General features: G+C 41.6%; 1 protein-coding gene across 1 annotated transcript in view; it reads left to right on the top strand.

Annotated features, from left to right (window-relative positions):
- The window catches only part of LOC147684531 (extracellular calcium-sensing receptor-like), a 53,546-nt gene that overhangs the window by 20,024 nt on the left and 12,307 nt on the right, over positions 1 to 21,215 (top strand). Inside the window, exons 2-4 of the mRNA XM_086939692.1 lie at positions 2,570 to 2,861; positions 7,855 to 8,691; positions 8,843 to 9,070. Of these exons, the coding sequence (XP_086795818.1) occupies positions 2,570 to 2,861; positions 7,855 to 8,691; positions 8,843 to 9,070 (1,357 nt within the window). The remainder of the gene's footprint in view (positions 1 to 2,569; positions 2,862 to 7,854; positions 8,692 to 8,842; positions 9,071 to 21,215) is intronic.

The following is a 21,215-nucleotide window of genomic DNA, read 5'->3' as shown; positions in this document are numbered from 1 at the left end:
CCTACAATACTCCCTTGCAGACCATCATTCCTGAAAGTACAGGCAATCAATGTGGGTGGTAATCTGGCACCTGCCTAATGCAAACATTTAGGCAGGTCACTCTGGAACACCCCTGCGATAAAGTATTTCGTGAACCAACATACAAGCTCACAGGTCTGTTTGTAAAATATTATTCCATTTGTATGTGTGTAACTATCAAATATTGTGGATAAAATATTCATGAATCAGCATTTCATTTCATAATGCGTATGGATGCCAATTATATTCACTCCTTGTTTGCAGTTCTACCTGGAGGTAAGCACCTGATGAAATCTACCTAAGGTATAATACCACAACATTTCAGATATTAGACAGCAGTCAGGTAAATAGTAAAGCTCCTCTGCTACCTGGATGGCTACTGTCCAAGTTGTGCAAATGGTCGGCTATTTAGCAAACCAAAAGGTGAATACTGATGTTTATTTTCTATTTGCAAGGAAAATAGCCAAACAATACATCATTTCTGCTATTAGGCCAGCAGCTATGTAAATATTTATATTTGGTTTCCATTTGCTAGGTTACCATTGAAATAGTATATAATATCAGCTATCTAACTAGAAGCCAGGAAAATACTTACATTTATGGCTGCAGGCCCTATTTTAAATATTGCCTGATGTTTTGCCAGCAGTCACTTAATGACAGACGTTTCTTTGCTATTTTCTTGACTGCTGGCCGAGTGGAACATAACCTACTTAGCCAGTGACCAGGTAAATAGTGATGTTTCCTGGTCATTCTGATGGTTGCTGGCTACACAGAGCAGATTCCCCACTACTTAGCCAGAAGCAGAATAAATAGTGAACTTTTTTCTGCAATTTGCATGGCTGCAGGCACAACAGTGCAGAATGTCTATTATTTAGCCAGCAGCTGGGTAAATAGCATAGTTTCCTTCTATTTTGAAGGCCACCCACCAAATAGCAAATCTTTTCTACTATTTAGCCAGTGATAAAGTAGCAGAGAAAAGTCACTATTTACCACGGTGACAGGCTAACTTGCTGCTCTCAGATATTTTACATTACCGGTGTTAATATCAAGCTCAATTGAACAATCTTGAAAGAATGAAAGGCTGAATCAGTTTTTTTGGCCATCAATATCCCTGTTGTGATAGTCATATCCTCCATTACCCACTACCCTTCATCGCAAAGACTGGGAGTCCAAGTATAGGTAGGTAAGTAGTTATGATCTGGAACAATCAAAAAACTGAAAGGGATCAGAGGTGGCCTGTACAACAAAATGCATCACATGCATAGACTGCCTGGGCCAACCTGAGATGGTAAGTAGCCAGAAGGAGCCCAAAATTACAGAAGTATTACAGTGAACAAACACTGAGGAAATCATAGGGCACTGACTGCATAGGAGTGTAGGAGAAACAGAAGCAAAAGGCTGTCAGAAATAGATTGAGACTTCACGATGAAGTACATGGATGGCCAGATGTTTGTGAGAGCAGATGCAGAAAGAAGTCTGCAGAGGAAGAGCAGAGACTAAATAAGGAATGAAAAGCCCAACGCTGCCATTTATGAACATCATGCCACAGCATTGTAAGAACCATCCCTCTGGCAGTCTCCTAAAATTTCCACAACATCCTTCCTCCCCCTACTTACTACTACTGTAGTCATCAAGTGCACCTCATATACAGTGAAATGTCAGTCATCATCTTCCAACAGGCTTTCTAGTTCAGGATATCTGCTATTTAATCAGGGCCAGCATACATTTTAAGATTTCTCCACCAGATTGTCTGTGATCTCTGCTATCTAGTTGGCATCCAGGTTAAGAGTGAATTTTCTTTGCTGTTTGCAATGCTGCCAGACAAATAGTAGGTGATCACCGCTATCTAGGCAGCAGCAAGGTAAATAATGAAATGTGCTACCTATTTTCATGCATAATCTCTGCAATTTAGCTTGCAGGATTTTAAATAGAAGTGGGAATTCACAGTTTACCCAATTTCTGGCTAAATAGCCTCCACCTTCTGATAAAGCCTTGGAGATGCAGCTAGTTGAGCATCAGGCATTAGCTTCTAAAACAAATTTGAATTAAAACAACATTTTAAGTCTCTTTACAGATGCAGAGATCCTGCTCTACCATTCTCCAAACAGGAACTGAAGAATGCAAATGATAGAAGCAGAGCATAGCTCATCTGATGAAAATTGTCTTGCTGCAAGTCAACATTTATCTGATCCTATTAACCTCAGATAGGACCCAGATGGGCTGTTTGATCAAACAAGCACAATGACCTAGATGATGAGCTCAATAACTGATAAAAGTGTTGATTACTGCACTCCTACTACAGTGCTAGTGTTTTGGTACTGCCTCCTAACTGCTCCTACTTACCTCGAAGGCACTCTGTCACTCATTGGCATCATTCTGAACTGCAAATACAAGTACAAATTTAATTCTGTTGCACTGCTAACCATGACTGCTTGAGGTGTTTGAAAATTGTAATTTTTTTTTTGCATTCAGTGAGTGGTAGTCAATGCTGATAAATGTGTGAAAACAGAATCCCTAATTGTCATCATGAACCATTATTCTCTATTTATAGGATTTATACGGAATTCTACCAATGTGTCCTTGCCATGGTGTTAGCTATTAGTCAGATCAATAGAAGTCCTGATCTCCTACCTAATACCACCTTGGGTTTTCAGATTTATGACTCATGTTCCTCTGAAATGGTTGCTATTCAGGGCACCTTGCAGCAGCTCTCAGGAGGGAAAGAGACAATACCCAACTTTAGCTATCAAAAGAGTCCCAAGTTAGTCGGCTTCCTTGGAGATGGTCTGACCGTAGGAGCTCTGCCTATGGCCAGAATACTTGGAGTCAGCCGGATCCCTCAGGTACGTTAGTGACCTTTCATGTACAACCTTGTTGTGTTACACTCAGTGTTGCTTAGTCTGCCTGATTTTTCGCTAAAGTCTTATTATTAGAATCGTTGTCCTGCTCCGCAATGCTTACCTTCCTTCCACTCTCCTACTCACATAAATATTGCCACACTTTTTATTGTCTTTATGATGTCTTATTGTCTGAAATGACCATCTTTTGCATTCTATTCCCCAAGGTTATTTGCCTTCACTACTAGATTTTTGCTGGCCTTTGTGCACTTTATACCTGCTAACCAGGGGTGGTAAAGTGTTTGTGTTCTCCCTTTTAAACATGGTAAAATTGGCATACACATAATTGGCACATTTAATTTACTTATAAGTCCCCAGTATCTGGTACTATATGTACCCGGGCCTGTATGTGTGAAAATGTGGTATTTTTCTGGTTTCATAAAACAAAATAAATGAAGCTAGGAGAAACGGGAATATGATGTTGGAGCAGAGTATTTTTATTAGTAGTGCCAAACCAAAATCATATTAGGGAAACTAATAATTGATCACATTTGTAGATTGTGTGATGTCTCAGAGAATATTATACCTACACTGTGTGGAAGCTGTCAAGTAATTTTTTTACCTTTGGAAGGCAAAGGTCTCCCACTTCTACTGGGAGCTGCAGTGTTATGCGGAATCCTCAATGTGGCCTTCTAGCACAGAACAGCACTGTGATCATTTGATCTAATCCTTTAAAAATGCAGGACCAAGGGAAGTTTTACAAAACAATATAGTAATCGGGGGAGTGTGATCATTTCAACAAGATCTGCCATCCCCTTCACTGACAATAGCAGCAATGAAAGAAATATTATCTGTGAATTAAAAGTAGGGGCCTAATTATGACTTTGGTGGTCCGATGGACAGCCAAACCCATGGTGGCAGTGTGGCTAAGGCCACACCGGCTATCGGACCACCGTATTCCAAGTTGGGCAGTCATACGGCCATGGGACCACTGCTACTGCCAGGGATCCACGATCCCTGGTGTTTTTGCAGCTGTATGAGGCACACTATATGATGGTGGTGCAGTTGCGGCATATTACAAGTTTTCTCACCACAGTGGTTTTCATGGCGGTAAACTCGCCATGAAAAGTGTGGCAGTGAGGAAACGAAGGCAGTGCTATCGGGCCCCTGTTGCCTCAGAATCTGGTGGGCAGTCTCAGTACGGGTTTGGCGGTGTGGTGCTTGTGTGGCGGGCCACTGCCACACTGACAAACTCGTAATCAGGCCCCAAGACTTCACAGTGATCATACATCTTGTCAGCGGTATGGTATATATAAATTTTAGATTTACTTTTTAATAATTTTCCCTATTGTCAGTGATGCAATGAATTGCTAATTGTGAGAATTCATCATCATCTACTATCATGTTTACCTTAGTGTTCCTACACATCCTAGCATAGTGTCCTCTTTCACCACAGTTCCTGCAATTGGTACTTCTTGCAAAGCAATTCAGAACATTAAGTCCATGGTTTTGGCTGCCACATCTGGGACATTTTAACTTACCATTTTTGCCTGTCAAACTTGGTAGAAGTCTTGTCCTGTTTAGCATTCAACTTACTAACTGCTGCAACTGGAAGGACATACGGAACATATTCTTGATCCACTTTGCTAACACTGGAAGCAGGATCACTAGAAATTGAGCTACTACGCATCTCCTTGACCCATTGTAGCTTCTTTAAGATTTGGGTTTTTAGATAATAACTTTTCTTGAATTTTCAAGTCATTAGTGCATCACACTAGTTGGTCACTAATAAGAGAGTCAGTTAACTGCTCAAACTCACAGGTTTGTGCTAACGACTTCAATGCTGCGACATAATTGCCAACTCTCTCTCCATTGGCTTGCATACACATAAAAAATGTGTCTTTCCATAACTACATTTAGTCATGGTCCAAAATGTGTTTGTAGTTGTAGTAAACTCATTTCATAAACATCACTTGGTTCTCGTCCTCCTCTGCCAATTGGTATAGGATCTAGACTGTCGTAAATGTTTCTTCCTTCAATACCAAGATTGTGGAGTAATACAGCTTGTTTTCTTGCAGCAGAGAACTTCTCACCACCAATGGCTAAAATATAGGAATCAAAAAGTGGTTTCCATTTCTTCCACGGAAGAACAGGTTCACCTCGCTCACTTAAAAACTGTGGAGGTTGGCTCATACCACTAGACACCGTCATGCTGAAAAGAAAGACAATAAACACGCTAATAAAATAAAGTAATACAATAATCTAAAATAAAAATCTAACATAAAGAAGTTAAATAACAAGTTAACCAAACTCATGGTCAAATTTGTTCCAAGTCTTTCTCTTCTCTTCAGACCATTCTAGATGTGCTAAAAACACTACAATTAAATAAAGATACAATTAATATAATACATTAAAACAAATAGTTTGCCAAGGCTCTTTGTAATGAACTTGTTGTTAAATTGGTATCACTGAATTAGCACACAGACCTGCAGTACATGGCAAGATTCACGTTTTTGTCTTTAAATAAAAGTATCAGCACAATGGATCAGTGTGCCTGTTACTCTTCTTTAATAATGTGCTTCAGTGCTCAAATGCTGTTGATTTCCTTCACACGATGGAACTGAGCACAAGCCTACTTGCTCATGCTTTCACTTGAACAATGCGCTTTTGTTCTGGCACGCTAATCCAATGCCTGAGTGACACCTTCCACGCTCTCTGTTAACTATGGGCCCGATTCCCAGGAACTAACTTAAGACAAAATCCTTAGTTAGGAGTCCTCACTTTAGGACTCCTAAATGCCTTCTGTGAATACCGAAAGTCTTAAAATTTGGGGTTTTCTCAGTTTAGTAGGTGTAAAGTTAGGACTCCTAACGTTAGGACTTCTAAATGCCTTCTGTGAATACCGAAAGTTTTAAAATTAGGATTTTTCTAAGTTTACTACAACTAAACTGAGAAAACTCCCAATTTTAAGACTTTCGGTATTCACAGAAGACATTTAGGATTCCTAAAGTTAGGAGTCCTAACTTAACTACTACTAAACTGAGAAAAATCCTAATTTTAAGACTTTCGGTATTCACAGAAGGCATTTAGGAGTCCTAAAGTTAGGACTCCTAACTTCCGTGAATACCGAAATGAGTAAGTGCCTTCTGTGAATACCAAAATGGTAGTAAGTTTAGGATTTTGTCTTAAGTTAGTTCTGTGAATCGGGCCTCCATTCTGTAATGTCTTCAACCGCTAAGCCTGGGCGCGTGTAACCACATTCTTCGCACTACAATTTGAACAATGCACATCTGTTTTACAAATAAACTTCACAGTTTCTTTATCCACGACTGAAAAATATTCGTTGTTTTAGCCCTCCATGTGCTCTCTCACTCGTTAAGGACATTATTACCTCTTAGCACATTTTCTGCAGGCAGCGCTTTAAATAGCCAAACTCGTCAGTTGTTTTCTTGGCACACTGGGTTCCTCGGTGGGTGTTTTCCGCTCATCGTCGCCAGTAACAAAACAATAGTCTTGGGAACATCAAAGGAGTTTATTTTAACACCCTCCGGACAGACAGCTGCATTGACTCTCCAAGCAGCTGAACTCGCTTAACTGCGGCTCTCACAGTCTGCCGCTGATGTATTGTACTCCAATGGAGTACAATAATTCAAAGAGGAAGTTACAACACTAAGCCCCACACCATCAACAAACTTTCACAAGTTAAAATTCAAAGTCGAAACCATAAAGGTTTATTCAAAATTAAGATCATTACAGAAAGCAAAAAGTTGTTAGTCAAATCATGGAAATTTTAGCAATCATAATAAATGAAAATCAAATAATGCAGGAGAAATGCATAAGGCTAGTGTCTAAAACAATTGAACATCCAGTAGCAAAGTATGGTTCAGCAAGAGGACCCACATAGAGTTTGCCTCCAAAGAAAGCCCAGAAAAGTCTGGCACACGTCCTAAAAGAAGGACATTTTTATATGATTCTAAGCAAAAAAGCCACACACACAACATGGTGCAACACGACATAATAGGGCCGGATTGATAAAGTCACATGATGAGGCGCTAATCATTATTTGAATATACATGATACATTAAGAAAGATACATCTAGACATGCCTACTTAGCTGCGAATTATTGAATGATGTGTACATAAAACAGGGAAATTACATTGCATTTATGGATTGCAACAAAAACAAAAGTATTGCATGGACCTCAGAGAAATATCTAACAAAGTGCCCTTGAAAGATACACAGCGAAAAATCCTGATCATGGCCTCCTCACCAGGAACACATACTAAACCAATTACAAACTACTTATTATGTTTTTATGAGCTAGCACAATAGCCTTTTATAACCTCTTGCTGTCTGCTTACGAGTACGGTTGCCCGAAGACTGCCGTACCGTCTGTGGTGGTCTGACCACCGCTTCCTCAGCAGTCAGACGGCCCGATTATGAGCATGGTAGTCAGACTGCCACACGACCGCCACCACCACCAGGATCTAGGATCTGTGGTGGTGAGAAAGCAGCTGGCCATTGAGGCAGTGCTGATTCCTGGACCACCATGCTGACCATAACCTGCTTTTTTGACAACCTTTTCATGGCGGGAACCCCGCCATGAAAAGGTTGGTGGAAAGGCAGAGAAAGGTCCTCAAACAGGGCCCCTGGGTGATTTTGCCCATTGTGGACTGTATCTAGGGACACATGTTGTACCCCTCTCTGTTTGCACTGTTGTGCGTGGACTGAGTGGCTTGTATGACATGGTGCATGGTACACAGTGTACCCGACATGCAAGTGGGGCTGTACTATGGTGGCATTTGCTTCAGGCTCTCTCTATGAACAGAGGCATGGCGCCACATTGGAACCACCGTAGTCCCACCGACACCCCTTTGGTCATGTAATCACAGACATATATTTAATTACAAACATATGGGGTATATATTTGAAAATGGAAATGTAATCAGGACCAAAGTATTGTTAACTATCACCGTAAATGTGCTTTCCTTTCAACAGATTAGCTACGGTGCTGGACTCCCCATCCTGAGTGACAAAGCCCAGTTCCCATCCTTTCTAAGGACAGTGACAAATAATGTCTTTCAGGTAGAAGCTATTGTTCACTTACTTCTCCACTTTGGCTGGACATGGATTGGAATTCTTGCCTCCAATAATGACCTTGGCCTTCAAGGCAGCCAGATGCTTAAGGAAGCAGCAGTAAGAAATGGGATCTGCATTGACATTTTTGAAACCCTTCCCACTCAAGCAGACAGGGCCTCCCTAGCCCATGTTGTTCATATCATACATTCATCCACAGCCAAAGTTATAGTCTGTTACGCCTTTGCAGTGCATATGGCCCCATTTCTAAATGAAATATCTCATCAAAGGACATCTACTAAAATATGGATTGGGGTGACAAGCTGGATTCCTTCACCAGTGTTTTCCCAGAGGGGCCTATGGGAAAAATTGAATGGCACACTGGGACTGACACTGCAGAGAGGAGAAATCCATGGGTTCAAAGAATTCCTCTACAATATTGACCCACAGAAGGACTCTGAGGATATATTCCTAAAGTCATTCTGGGAACAGGTCTTCAGTTGCAAATGGGCAGAAACATTAAAAGAAACAATTGTTGGGAACATGACAGGTGTGAAAGGGCTGTGCACTGGGACAGAAAGGCTACAACAGCTTGATACTTCTGTGTTTGAGGTGGATTATTTCATGTTTCCCTACTATGCACACAAAGCCACCTATGCCTTGGCTCAGGCACTTCACGATCTTCTTCATTGCAAACATCAAGATGGTCCCTTCATCAATAGATCTTGTGCAGACCCTAAAGGTTTTCAACCATGGCAGGTGAGAGAACCCATGTATTGGCACTTTCACTGGTTCTAGCATTGCATCTCAAGTATTATTTCTTTCAGTGCCTCAACTGTATCATTAAAGTCTCAATGCAAACCAAGTCCCATTCTTTTTTATCCATTTCACTCTCATATTTTGTATACAGATGTTGCACTATGTGAAGAATGTTCATGTGAAGACCTCTGCTGCCAGTGAAAAGCTTTTTGATTCACAGGGAGACTCCCCACCATTATTTGATGTGTTATACTGGCACATGACATCCAGAGACAGCAGCAGCTTTGTAAAAGTGGGAACCTACAATGGCAGAGCCCCTTCAGGATTAAAACTGGTCATTAACAACAGTGCTATCTTATGGGGTGGAAAGCACACTCAGGTGAGAATCATTTGTGATACCTTCACTGAGCAGCAATATCAATGAGCCATCAATGCAAGGCTGTTCTGGGAAGATGGCATCCCTTTCTAGACTACAGCCTTTGCAAACATATTAATTTAAAGAATAGGATCATTTGGTTTAAGGGTTGAAGCCACCTAAACATTTTGTACATTGTTTAAATACATTTTTTTCTCATATTTCAGTGAATTTGTGCAAACGTGGTTCCGTTATTTGTGTAAAAAGGTCCTTATAGACACAGCTCTTAAAAAAGAAATGCAATGACCGGCATTAAATTAGGTAATACAAACCCCTCTTTTAGAAGAGATGTATTGAGTGCAACATTCTTTGGATTTTTGAAATGTATTCAGTTCGTTAGCTGTTCCAAAAGAAAAATACAAGATAGTGGGGCACATGCATCAACATCCGAATTTGCGATTACCAAATTGCGATTTTTAAGGAATCGCTATTTGGAAATCGCAAATGCCTATGAATGTAGGAATCGCTATAAATATTGCGATGCCTTAACATTAGCTAATAGCGATTCTGAAATTAAGAATCGCTATTAGCTAATGTGACTCCATTCATTCTTATGGGCCAACAGGCCCCAAGGAATGAATGGCACTGCATTAGCAAATTACGATTAACAAATTGGCAATCGCAAATTGCGAATGCAAATCCAAGGGTGCCCGGGGGCCTAAGGCTCCCCTGAAGCAACCCCCCAAAAATAGGTAAGTGTGCACATGTGAAGCACACACATGCCCTAAGGGTATGTGTGCGCTACATGGCACTTTGAAAAATGCATTTTCATGTATTTTTGAAAGCATGCACAAATTACCATGAACTTGAAGTTAATGGTAATTCGCTTTTCCTAAATGCGCAGTTCGCACCGGCTACATGCATCACCTTTAGGGAATCGCAAATTGCGATTCCCTAAATGCATGCGCGATTTAGGGAATCACAATAAATTGAGATTCTCTAATTTGAGAATGGAAAAAGGGACATGCATCAGAAAAGGCCTTTTTTCCATTTTCAAACGGGCCGATTCTGAGAATCGGTCCGTTTGCGACCGAACAAAACTCCCCAATAACTCTCACCATACTTAGTATGTATATGTGTCTATATGCACTCAATGCGGTGGATGGGACATTCACAGGTTTTTTACTCATGTCCTGTATCCACAATCTAATTAACCACCTAGAATTTGATCTCATACCGTCCCTGCATATGAAACGCTTAAAAATACTCAAACTCAAACTTATTAAAATGCACTTATACTTCCTTATTCTATATCTTCTTGTGTCCAGCTGACCCAACATAGCATCCTGTCTCTCCTCAAGCCCCAGACTAATTTCCACCATACACCAGGATGCTATCCTGGAATACTTGGTTACTTCTAAGCACCTTAAATATGCCATAATAAATTAGCTAACAGTTAGCTATTTCTCAGGAGAGGGTTCCTATCTGCCAAAATAGATTGCATCTCCCTGGTTAGATCAATGCATAGAAGATACCTGTTGCTCTGTTTGCATGCAACAACTATTGGAGAAAGCCAAATGGAGGATTCTATTGATTTAGTCACACACCTGCTTGAAAATGGTGACCAGATTCTGACTAATCACTTTTAGGACAATCAATGGCACACGTCACAATTTGTGCTTAATGAAAACTACAGCTTTTTTTTACATATACGACACACTCAAATTCCTTAAATTCACTCAACACAGCCTCTAACAATCTCACATGTTCACACACTATATTAACAGTTCTTTTACAAATCAAATTGTTTGTATTCCTTTTAGGCAGCAAAACAAAGAAAGCAGAGGGTATTTCTTACACCACAACAGGTAAACGTCAAAGTGTTAATAGAAAAACACCTTCCTTGTGAAAAACCATTGTAGTCAAAGCATTTACCACCACATGTGTTTTTATAACCCATGAAGGTCAAACATCTTGAAAGTGGTTCCATTACAATGCCCATCTCTTTCCATGTTAATTCTAGCATGGTGATCTTTGTCGTTAGTGTGTACCAATTTGTGTTTCTTTACCTTACCATGGAGGTAGGCCATGGACAGAACTATCATTGACTAACTGTCATTAATGTCTTCCACACAGTGGCTGCAAATGAGACCAAGCCTAAATTAAGCATAAATAGGAACTGGCCTCTTTGAGGAGGAATCCCAAGAAGTCTTTTTCTAATAAACAGCAGACAATAGTGCACCGGACACTGCTTGTTAGTCCTTCTGAGTGATACAGCTGCAACTCTACCAGCGAATGATCAGAGAAGCCTGGTGAGAGTATGAGCGCTCCTTCTATCCCAGAGAAGTGAATATCCATAAGAAAAATTAGTCTACAGGAGTGAAAGATTTATGGAGAACATCATACAAGGTATATACTTGTAGATACAGGGCCTGACAGTTTTTTAATCACCCTGTTGAGATTGCCCACCTAGTTGCAAATCCAGTTCCATGCATGGTAAGTCATTTGGAGAACCATGTGTCAGGTCCCATGGCCACAACAGCAATGAAGCTGCCTGCAATAATTGACACTTGAGAGTTTCTTTCTGTACTTCTGTGCAGACTTTTAGAGTGTTATCCTTGAGTCCAAGCATTAAGTGAACTTCCCACCAGTACAAAACACTTCAATATATATGTCTTTACCTGGAAAGATTTTTATGGGAGGAACTGATTCAATAAGATTAGAGCTCTTCCAAAGCACTTTGTGAAGTCTGATTGAAAACCTAAGAGCTCCCATACCTATCCAAAAACTTTAATTTATGCCCATAAGGAGAGTTTCTTTACCATTGGCTCCTCACAGGAATAATGTTGGGCACACTGTAGGACTGCTGTCTTTGAGGGAGTTCACATTCTGTGTCAGGAACCAGTATTAATTTGGTTCTTTAGTTCAAGTTCGTGGGACCATTCGAAAACCACTGACCGCTTTTGCATATTCTTTTGGCTGCAACAATATGAAGAAAAGCAGGCAAACTATACAGAGCCTATACATCCAGCATCCTCCCGTCCCTACACTTCTATCAAGAAGTATCTGTTGCCCAATTGAGGTTCCATTATTTCTTGAAAGGGAACAAATATTAACTGTAGTGTGAGCACTTGGTCTTTAAAAGGCTGGACCTTTTCCTGTAAACAGATGCAATTTCAACAGACCTACTTCTTATCAGATAATGTAGAGTTGAGCTCTACTTAAGAGAGATATATGTAGGTATCCCCACTTAGTGGATGTGTCACATTCACCTAAGTTTTCAGAAAGAGGTCTTGTGGCATGGAAAGATAAGTAAAAGTCTTTCATAAAGATAGCAAGTATTATCATTCAAGTGGCTGTTGAGACAAAATGCCACTTGTGACTATTTCAACAAATCAGGCATCAATGCCACTTGCCAGGCCCCTAACCTGGTAATGATCCTGTCTTATCTTCTCTACTGTCTCCTATCATTGACGCATGCTGGACCTCTCTCATGTGCCTTTGATCATCTTTATGCCACTGCAGCAGCATCTCCAGTGACCACATTTCTCCATTGGGGCCCATTAATGAGAGTTTGAATGTTATGTATGTATGGCATTTGCCATCTCAGTTGGGTTAAGGAGGTCATTACTTTCCCCCACATAGTTCAAGGTGCCTTTGAAAGTGTTGATTTGCCACCAAGAAATACCTTTAATTTAGCAGAGTGAAGTAACATTTAAACCAACCACATTGCCCTGAGTTTGATATTCATAAAGGACTTCAGCTAATGCTCGATTACTTTAATATAGTATGGAACTATTGTTACTTTGGAGGAGTCAGGAAATAGGTCTCTTTTCTGTTAGAAGCCAGGTAGCAAGCAGGGTTCTGTTTCAATCCATTTGGCTAAATAGCCTCACTATAATAGGTTTAAGTGTTGCACCCAGGGAGACCTCAAAGTCAGAGCATAGTGTGCCTTTGCGATCATAGAACAGGCAGACAGGTCTTTTGGCACCATCCAAGATTGAAACCAAGGGTACAGAAATTGTTGAAGACAGAAGTCGTCCACATTTTCCAGCTTTCCTACAGTCCTAAGGATATTGTGATGTGATCTCTCTCCACAACTGCTGCATTCTTATCCAGGTGTTTTGTGGAGTTGAGGAGGTAGACTATGAACCATGAATCCTACTATGTAGAGAGACAACATTCAAATTGTTTTACTCTGTCCACCAATTTTCTAAGATACTGCCAAAATTGTGAGATGTTAAGCCCCTTTTCCCAATTTTGCCCTTCATTGAAGATGGGGTATCTGTATATTCTAGAGTATTACTGTGGTTAACATGGCATCTATGTAAAATGCCTTAGATATACTTTCTTGTAAGGCCAGGGACTGTTGCAACAGACCATTAGCTGACTTAATGATATTATTTATGTTGCTCTTTTTTGGGGGCTAGCTGATCCTTAGCCCTTAGCCATTTTGCAGCAGCCGACAAAGCAGTAAGCTTTTATTGGAAATGACAATGTTGGAAATTCCCTGTATTTTTGCCTTCCTTAGCGGAACCTGTTTTTGCTGGCCATAGGACTTTGCACACTTTCCTCCTGCTAACCAGTGGGAGCGTGCATTTGTTCTCCCATTTGAACATGTTAGAATTGGCATACTTCTAATTGTCAGATTTAATTTACTTTTAAGTCCCTCGTAATGATTTCACATATGCCAAGGCCAGTAAGGAAATGCTACTAGTGGACTGCAGGATTCATTCTGCCAGTGTTTCACTTGGCTCTCTCTGCAGGCTCACGTCTAAATGTTTTATCTTTGCCCTCCTATTTTTTTCTCAATTCATTTTTATTGCCTAGGCATGCACTTTACAACTGTTAACCAGTACTACAGTGCTTGTGCTCACTCCCTAAAACATGGTAAAATTGACTTACACCCGATTGGCGGTTTAAATTTACTGATAAGACCAGAGTAAAGTGGTTTACCATATTCCCAGGGCCTGTAAATTAAATGCTGCAAGTAGGCCAGGGCGGGGAACTCGCTTCGTTCACGGAATTTGCAGAGTTTTCTACACTCTACACTTAGCGGAGCTCACGGAGTACAGAAAACTCCCCTCCACGTAGTGCAGCAGAGTTTTTTTCCCCTCTTGCGAACAGTAAGTTGGCCAGTGAGAGCTGCCGCTTAGGTAGAATTTCTACTCAAGCCGCAGGAAAATCAACATGAATGGCAGTTCGCAATGCACTCCACCAGTTGCGGAATTCCGCAGAGTTCTCGGAGTTCCGTGTAAATAAACTACACAAACTTCCCCCAGACCTGGCTAAAATTGGTCCTGCTGCACTTTTTGTGCCCCCCACATAAGTAGCCCTTTAAAACATGTCCTATGTCTGCCATTATAGCCTGTATGCAGTTTTAAGTTGCCAATTTGACTTGGCAAAATACCCCCCGCCAAGCCATAATCTTCACTTTTATATTACAAAAAAACAGTCTTTGACTTTACACAAACCGATTTTACCTGCAGCAAAGCAGGAGACAGAGCAGAGAAGCAGGAAATTACAAGCACCTTTCAAAGGGAATCTCTAGAAAATTCTACTTCAAAGAAGGCCCCATGTATTAAAATAGGACCCCCTGACCCACTCTTCAGTTCACTTTCTGGACCTGTGGAAGGACTCTCAGAGGACTGCCTGCTGCTGTGGTCTGCTGTGTCTGTTATGACATTGATTTGCTGCACCTAGTGGGACTGCTCCGCTTCCTGCAGCCTGACTTGAACCTTCGGAGGCCTGCCCTTCTGTTTGAGCCCCATTCGACTAACTGAAACCAAGACCTCCAGAGTGACCCCAAGGCTAGTTGGCTGGTTTTCTGATCAAAGCTTCGGGTTTAGAAAAGGCTTCAACCTTTTCGAAACTGTACCAGGGTCCAGCATGAGTGGGTCCTGACCTTCCAAGTGGTGCCTCTCCAGTCGTGGACCCATCGAAGTGGTGCTTAAGGAGCCACGATACACTAAACCCAAAACTTGGGTTTTGGTAAAGTTTTGTCTAGAAAGTGCTCTTAGAACCGAAAGGAGACCTGGCCCTACCTGCTTGTCATTTTGCCCATGGTGCATCAACTAGCGACATGACTCTTTGGCAGCTCCCACTACACTCTTCTCTGCAGCAGCAAATCCTGTTTAGCAGTCCTTCACAGAAGGGGTATCCGGCCACGTGAAGCCCTCATCAGCTACAGCTTGCAAGCTCATGCCGCGGGAGGTTTTTGGCTTTCAAAAAAAGACTAAGGGACATATTAACAAGAGCCACCGGAGTGTCACTTTTTTTATACTCAACTGGTACAAGCCTGCCAGTCATATCTATGAGGTCATGCGAAGCCACTCTGTGTGGTTTTGCATGGCCTCATAGATATGGAGTAAGGCAAAGCAGCTCAAAACACTGGTTTACCTTTCTCTGCGTCAAGGAGACATTCCATGGGAGTTGTCCAGGGTGTTCCCACGCAACACCCATGGATTTTGATGCTGCCCCAGATTTACAAAATCACATGAACCTGGGCAGCTCCAAAACCTTATAACTCCCCAGAGAAGGCGTAATGAGAAGAAATGTTTTAATTTCTCCTCCATTTTTCCTCATTCTATATGTGCTGCATTCTGCAGCACACATAGAATGGGTAAAACACCTCTCTTGATTATTTTTTGTGCAGAAAGTTGCCCCTTTCTGCAAAAAAACAATCCAGCCTGCTGCAGAGGCACTCTTGCTCCATGGTGTAAGGGTGCCTGCGTTGGCACTAGCCACAAAATTGTTCCCTGGTGCTGGCTGCCCATTTTTTTGTAAATATGCCCCTAAGTCCAAATGTAGAAATCTTCACGGCAGCTCCGTCAAGCTGCTCCTCAATGACAAAGCCTCCTCCTCAGACACCAGTTGTAGCCTTGCCCCACTGAGCTTTACCTTCACAGGCATTTTTCCCCAAAATGTCTTCTAAGTTCCAAGGTAAGTGCAGGGTAGTACACACAGCACATAGGCCTACTATATCCCTACTGTAAGTTCTGAATAGAAACTAGAATGGTTGAGGGATATGTATAAACGTTTAATGGATATGAGAGAGGGGTTAGAAATAACAATAGAATCTGCCCTTGACCTAATAATAAAAACCACACTAGACTGAATAATAGCGAGAACCAGCTTGCTGCATTATTCCCAGCCATACAGAATATTGTACTGATTATTCTGTATATCATGTATAAAATGATGTTCATTTGTGACATGGTATTAAGAAGGACATGTTCAGTATACAGAAAGGTAATAGTGACTAATATTCCACCCGGCCGTGGATAAGGGTGTCACCATCAACAATATATGACAGATGCTCCAATATTACCTCGTACGGGGAGTGCACGTTATTGCAACTACCTGGGTGACCTCTAATAGGGTGTTCGCCGGGGCGGGAGAAAAGATGACAAACCAGGGATACAAACACAGTGTTTTTAAGATAAACCGTGAAGTATAATAGCGATAACAATGACACGCGCAATGTGTTCACCATTCCAAGATAGCCACCAGCAGGAATGGTAACACGTGACACGTAGATACACGTCATGACGTTTTACATCGGGGCGTCCCTTGTCCTCTTAAGTATCAACACTGGGAGTGCAGCGCACGGAGCGGGCACGGGAGCCCGATAGAAGAAATAACCGACCATATGTGATGGTAAGAGGAGATGACTGAGTGGGTGCCGCGCTTAAACAAGGTACGAGTATGGATGGTATTAGCATGGGCACTTGGGCAGGCACGGTGCTACCGGGAGAGCGGGAGTCAAAAGTAAGAAAGGAAGTATGCGGGAGGCAAATATGAAAAGCCAAAACATCATGGTCGCTGAACGGGTTACACATAGGAACCGCAAGCAGCGCCCAGTTTATGCATGACAGTGACGTAAGACACGCATTCACTATCAGGAGTAGTGGGGTGACTGCAAACGTTATACAAATCGACGGGATACTAACACAATGTCCACCACGTTTTAGGTTGACATACAGCGACCGCATCGAATTAAAGAAGACCTATATTTAGGTCTGGTACATGAGTGGCCACAGGTATGCTAACAGGTGACCACAAGGTAAACCAATAACGTCCAAGATACAGTTGGCAAACAAGATAACCAGTTGGAATATGGGCATATTAATGAGTAGTGTCACTCTATGTTTTTATCGTTTGTGTGTCTGTGTCTTTGCAGATTTGAGCGCTGGATGTTTCCAGAAATGTGTGGCAAGACAAACCCCCAGCCCTGAAGAAGTTGCCGACCAAGAAGGACAAGCAACAAAACATGTTGGCTTCTTATAAATTAAAACGAAGCTCAACTGTAGAGTATAGGTTTTAATAGGAGTAGGTATGCAGCAAAGAATAAAGAGTATCATGCAGCTAGGGATATCTAACCCATTTTTAGACAGGGGAGAGCACTGAATAGCGGTTCTCTCACCCATGGGGGCAGGTGAACATAGGTGTAAATAGGTAGAACCACTTTTGAGTTTATATTATCATTTTTCATTTTACACTCTTTCTTTTGTATCTTTTTGTTTCGTGGTTGGAAGGAGCCAATGATGTTAAGAGGAACAAACTGACGAGTACCAGTCAGCAATTCCCTGGTGGTTGCTCCCGTGAGGTTCCTTCCTTCCTCACACACATTTTTTCAAAGACACGTAGTACATCGTCTGGATGATAGCCACGCAGGCGTATGTAGACACACACTGGTTTTATTAGTCATATAACTAAAAGCTACACCCTATCTACAGAAATAATGTGGGTGGTATATCTAAATAGATCCACACACAGTAATAGACAGCTGATGTAAGAAGTATTACCTATGAGGATCAGGACCAGGTTTTGTTGTTGAATACACGTTGAGTGGAGGGTTACCTGGGTCCTTCGTTTGCCCCTCCATGCTCCTAATTGTGAGGAAAGTGCAGACAAGTCCCAATCCATTCCTTTTATCTGACCCACGCTCCATCCAGTCAGCCATAACTTTGAACTTTTTTCTGGCCTCACAAGAGTACATATCTGCAGTTGGCGTTTTGATCCCTTAGGTGTTAGTTTTTTATCTTAAACTTAAAAAATTCTAAATTCCGGTTCTACTAATTGGATTTTTTTTATTTTTTTCAAATAAGTTATTACAATTGTCTTTATTTTCCTAAATTGGTGTATGATTTTGCTGTGTTTTCATTTTATTACTGTCTGTGTGCTGCATAAATATTTTGCACTTTGCCAGTTCATTTTGATTGCTTTTGGCCAAGCCGTCAGAGGGTTAAGCACCGGTTAATTTAGTAACTTTACTGGTTAAACCTGACAGGGATTGTGGCTGTTGCCTGAGCGGGGTTTCCACCCCACTCAACCAACAACCCAATTTTTTCACAGTCAACCACTAAAGAAGCAGTGAAATTCCTGTCTCCAGGCATGCACATGCAGCACTGGTGTACAGTTTTAAACTGACATTTCAACCCGTCAACCTAAACCTTTTGCCAGTCTTAAACCTTCCTTTAAGTCACCCTTAAGGTATGCCTCAAAAAGCCAGTAGGGCAAGGTGCACGGTATATAAAAAATTGGACATGTATATTTAAGTTTTACGTTTACTGGCAGAGTTGGTTTTCACTGTGGCTAGGCTGTATCTCACATAGGTTAAAACTACACAGTTACCTTTAATATGTGCTAAATTCAGTTTAGGAGGAGTTAGTAAAATGTTTCAAGGACTCGATTTAATAGTAATCTAAAAATACAGCCTAATGGTCAAGTTGAATTTCATATTACTATTTTGGAAATGTCACTTTTAGAAAGGTGTAATTTTCCTGCGTAAAACCAAAAATCTGACCTGTCAGTGTCCAGCCAGTTGCCACCTGACACCTGATGGCTTCCTTGGGATGTTTATTGCCCCCAGACAGTGCACAAAGAGATCTGGGTGTGGAGAGGGGGACTCTTCCCTGGACAGGATGCCTGGTGGGCTGGCACAGCCCCTTCCTGAGCTTCAAAGGATGCCTACCTTGTCACTGGCAGATAACGCTCACACCTAGGCCTGCCTCCCCTTTATAACACTAGTCAGCCTGGATCAAACCCATTTGGAGCAGAGGAACATAACATAACTCTTTTGTGGGTCTACAAAGGCTAGCCCTCCATGTGCAGGTTTCCATTGAGCATTGAAGTGGGCCCTACAGTCTCCTTCTCAGAACACGCCAGATCAAATGAAAAATCATAGGATGGACTGCCTGCTGTCTGAAGAATCTGAAGGAACACAGGACCTGCTTGCCTTGAACCAAGGACCCCAGAAGGGACTCTATGGAACAGTTGGCTGAAGGTCTGTTTGAGCTATAGGTACGCAACAAACTTACAGAGGGCCTTCCCATTCAAGTGCCAGCTGACCAGCACCTACTGAACATGTCCTGGACCCTAGTACTGGACTCTTGGAGTCCTATCCCTCCTGCCCCAAGTGGTGCACCTCATGTACTGGAACCTTGTTACAGCATATGCTTCATTTTCCCAAAGTGCAAGAAATAGGAATTAGAACGATTTTGCTAATTGTCTGCCTGGAGAACCGTCAAATTGCTTCTCACACTCAGCTTGCTGGTTTGCCCCTTTTTAGAAAAATATACATTTGAATTAGATAAATGACAAAAATCTTATAAGTAGAACCGGAGTTCTGAATTGTGAAATGAAAAATAGCGCCAAAAAATACAAAGCGCCAATCACAGTTATCTGGTCACGCTAGACTGGGTCTAACTCAAAAGTTAAGGACAACCATGATGGATTCCCGGTCAGATGCAGGGACCAGAATAGTTCCAGTCAAACATTTACTTCCTGACCTGGAAACATTTAAGGAAACGTTTAGAAAAAGTGGTCTTCGTTGAGTACTCATCCCGGCAAGCTGCAGATTGGATGAGAAGTTCAGATCAACAGCATTGTGTTACTGAAGAGCGGAGTCTGTTGCAGGTATTGATGAAGAAGGAAAAGCTCCAAACAGGTGAAATCTGAAGTCCATGCCTGGGAAAGCCTAGACGTCGCTCTGCTTGCTGTGCTGCCAACTCTTTATTTACAGCTATGTATAACCCCAGCCCACACACAGCCACAAAAATAGCCCATCGTACCAAATAAAAAGCCTACACAAAGCAACACAACCAACGCACACACTGACCTGTGGGATTGGTTCATCTGGCACTGCGGGATTTTCTTAGAGGCCGTCTTATGCTGGATGCTTCTTGAACACTCTGGAATTAAACCATGAAGGTGGTGAACTACAGTTACCTCATGTGGGAGAATGTTATTTGAAGGCAAAGCAGACTTATTTGTCTGGTTGCCTTTCTGAGAACAACAGTACTGAGAAAGAAATAACATAGAATTTAGGATTGGTGTATGATCTCCTGAAGAGCATGCTTTCTGGAATATGGATGGCACTACCATTTTAAGGACGTTTTGATTGGCACATGTAACTTGCCTGTAAGTTCCTGGCATATGGTAAAAAAAAGTGCACCCATGGAATGCAGCATCTCATGTGCCATCCTTTACACTAGCAGTCCAATCATGGCCCCAGGCTTATTCTGTGTAGCCCAACTGCTGCAGTGCAAAACTTGATGTGCAACCTGTCAAATCATTCTTTTTGACAAGTACAGACCTCTTTCTTACCCCTATGTAGGCCTTGTAGCTCATAAGGCAGGGTGCATGCAATTTAAAAGTGGGGCAGGTTGAAAAGAAATATTACCATGTCCATACAATGACAAGTCCATAAAAGCTATTGTCAATCCCACAAGCCCTGATGTTCTACATAGTACATCAGGGTACAGATTTAAATACTAATACTATTTTTCATGAATGGACCCAGCTAGGAACATAATTTACAAAGTTTGTGTAATAGTTACTAAATTCAATTCGATTGAGATGTTGAATTTGTAATAAATATTAAGGAAATGTAAATTTATAAAGGTTACCTTTTCCATGCCTGAAAATCCTGGAGGCTAAATTGGTTTAATTCTAGTGCAGCTTCCAGCCTGTGATCAGCCAAGGAAGAGGTGGGAAAGATGTGCGTGATTCCTCCCAGAGGCACAAAAATAGGGTGGCCTGAATGGGCAGAGATGACTCAATAGAAAATGTAGGGTAGAAGCAGTAGGCATTCTATTGACTCCTCAGTGTCAAATTCTACCTAATAAGTGAGTTGGGCCACATGTAACACTTTGTTCCACTTAAA

Source organism: Lissotriton vulgaris, chromosome 10 (assembly GCF_964263255.1).
Source record: "Lissotriton vulgaris chromosome 10, aLisVul1.2, whole genome shotgun sequence".
Taxonomy (NCBI): domain Eukaryota; kingdom Metazoa; phylum Chordata; class Amphibia; order Caudata; family Salamandridae; genus Lissotriton; species Lissotriton vulgaris.
The sequence above is the reverse complement of the archived record's forward strand: the minus strand, read 5'-3'. Positions and strand labels throughout refer to the sequence as shown.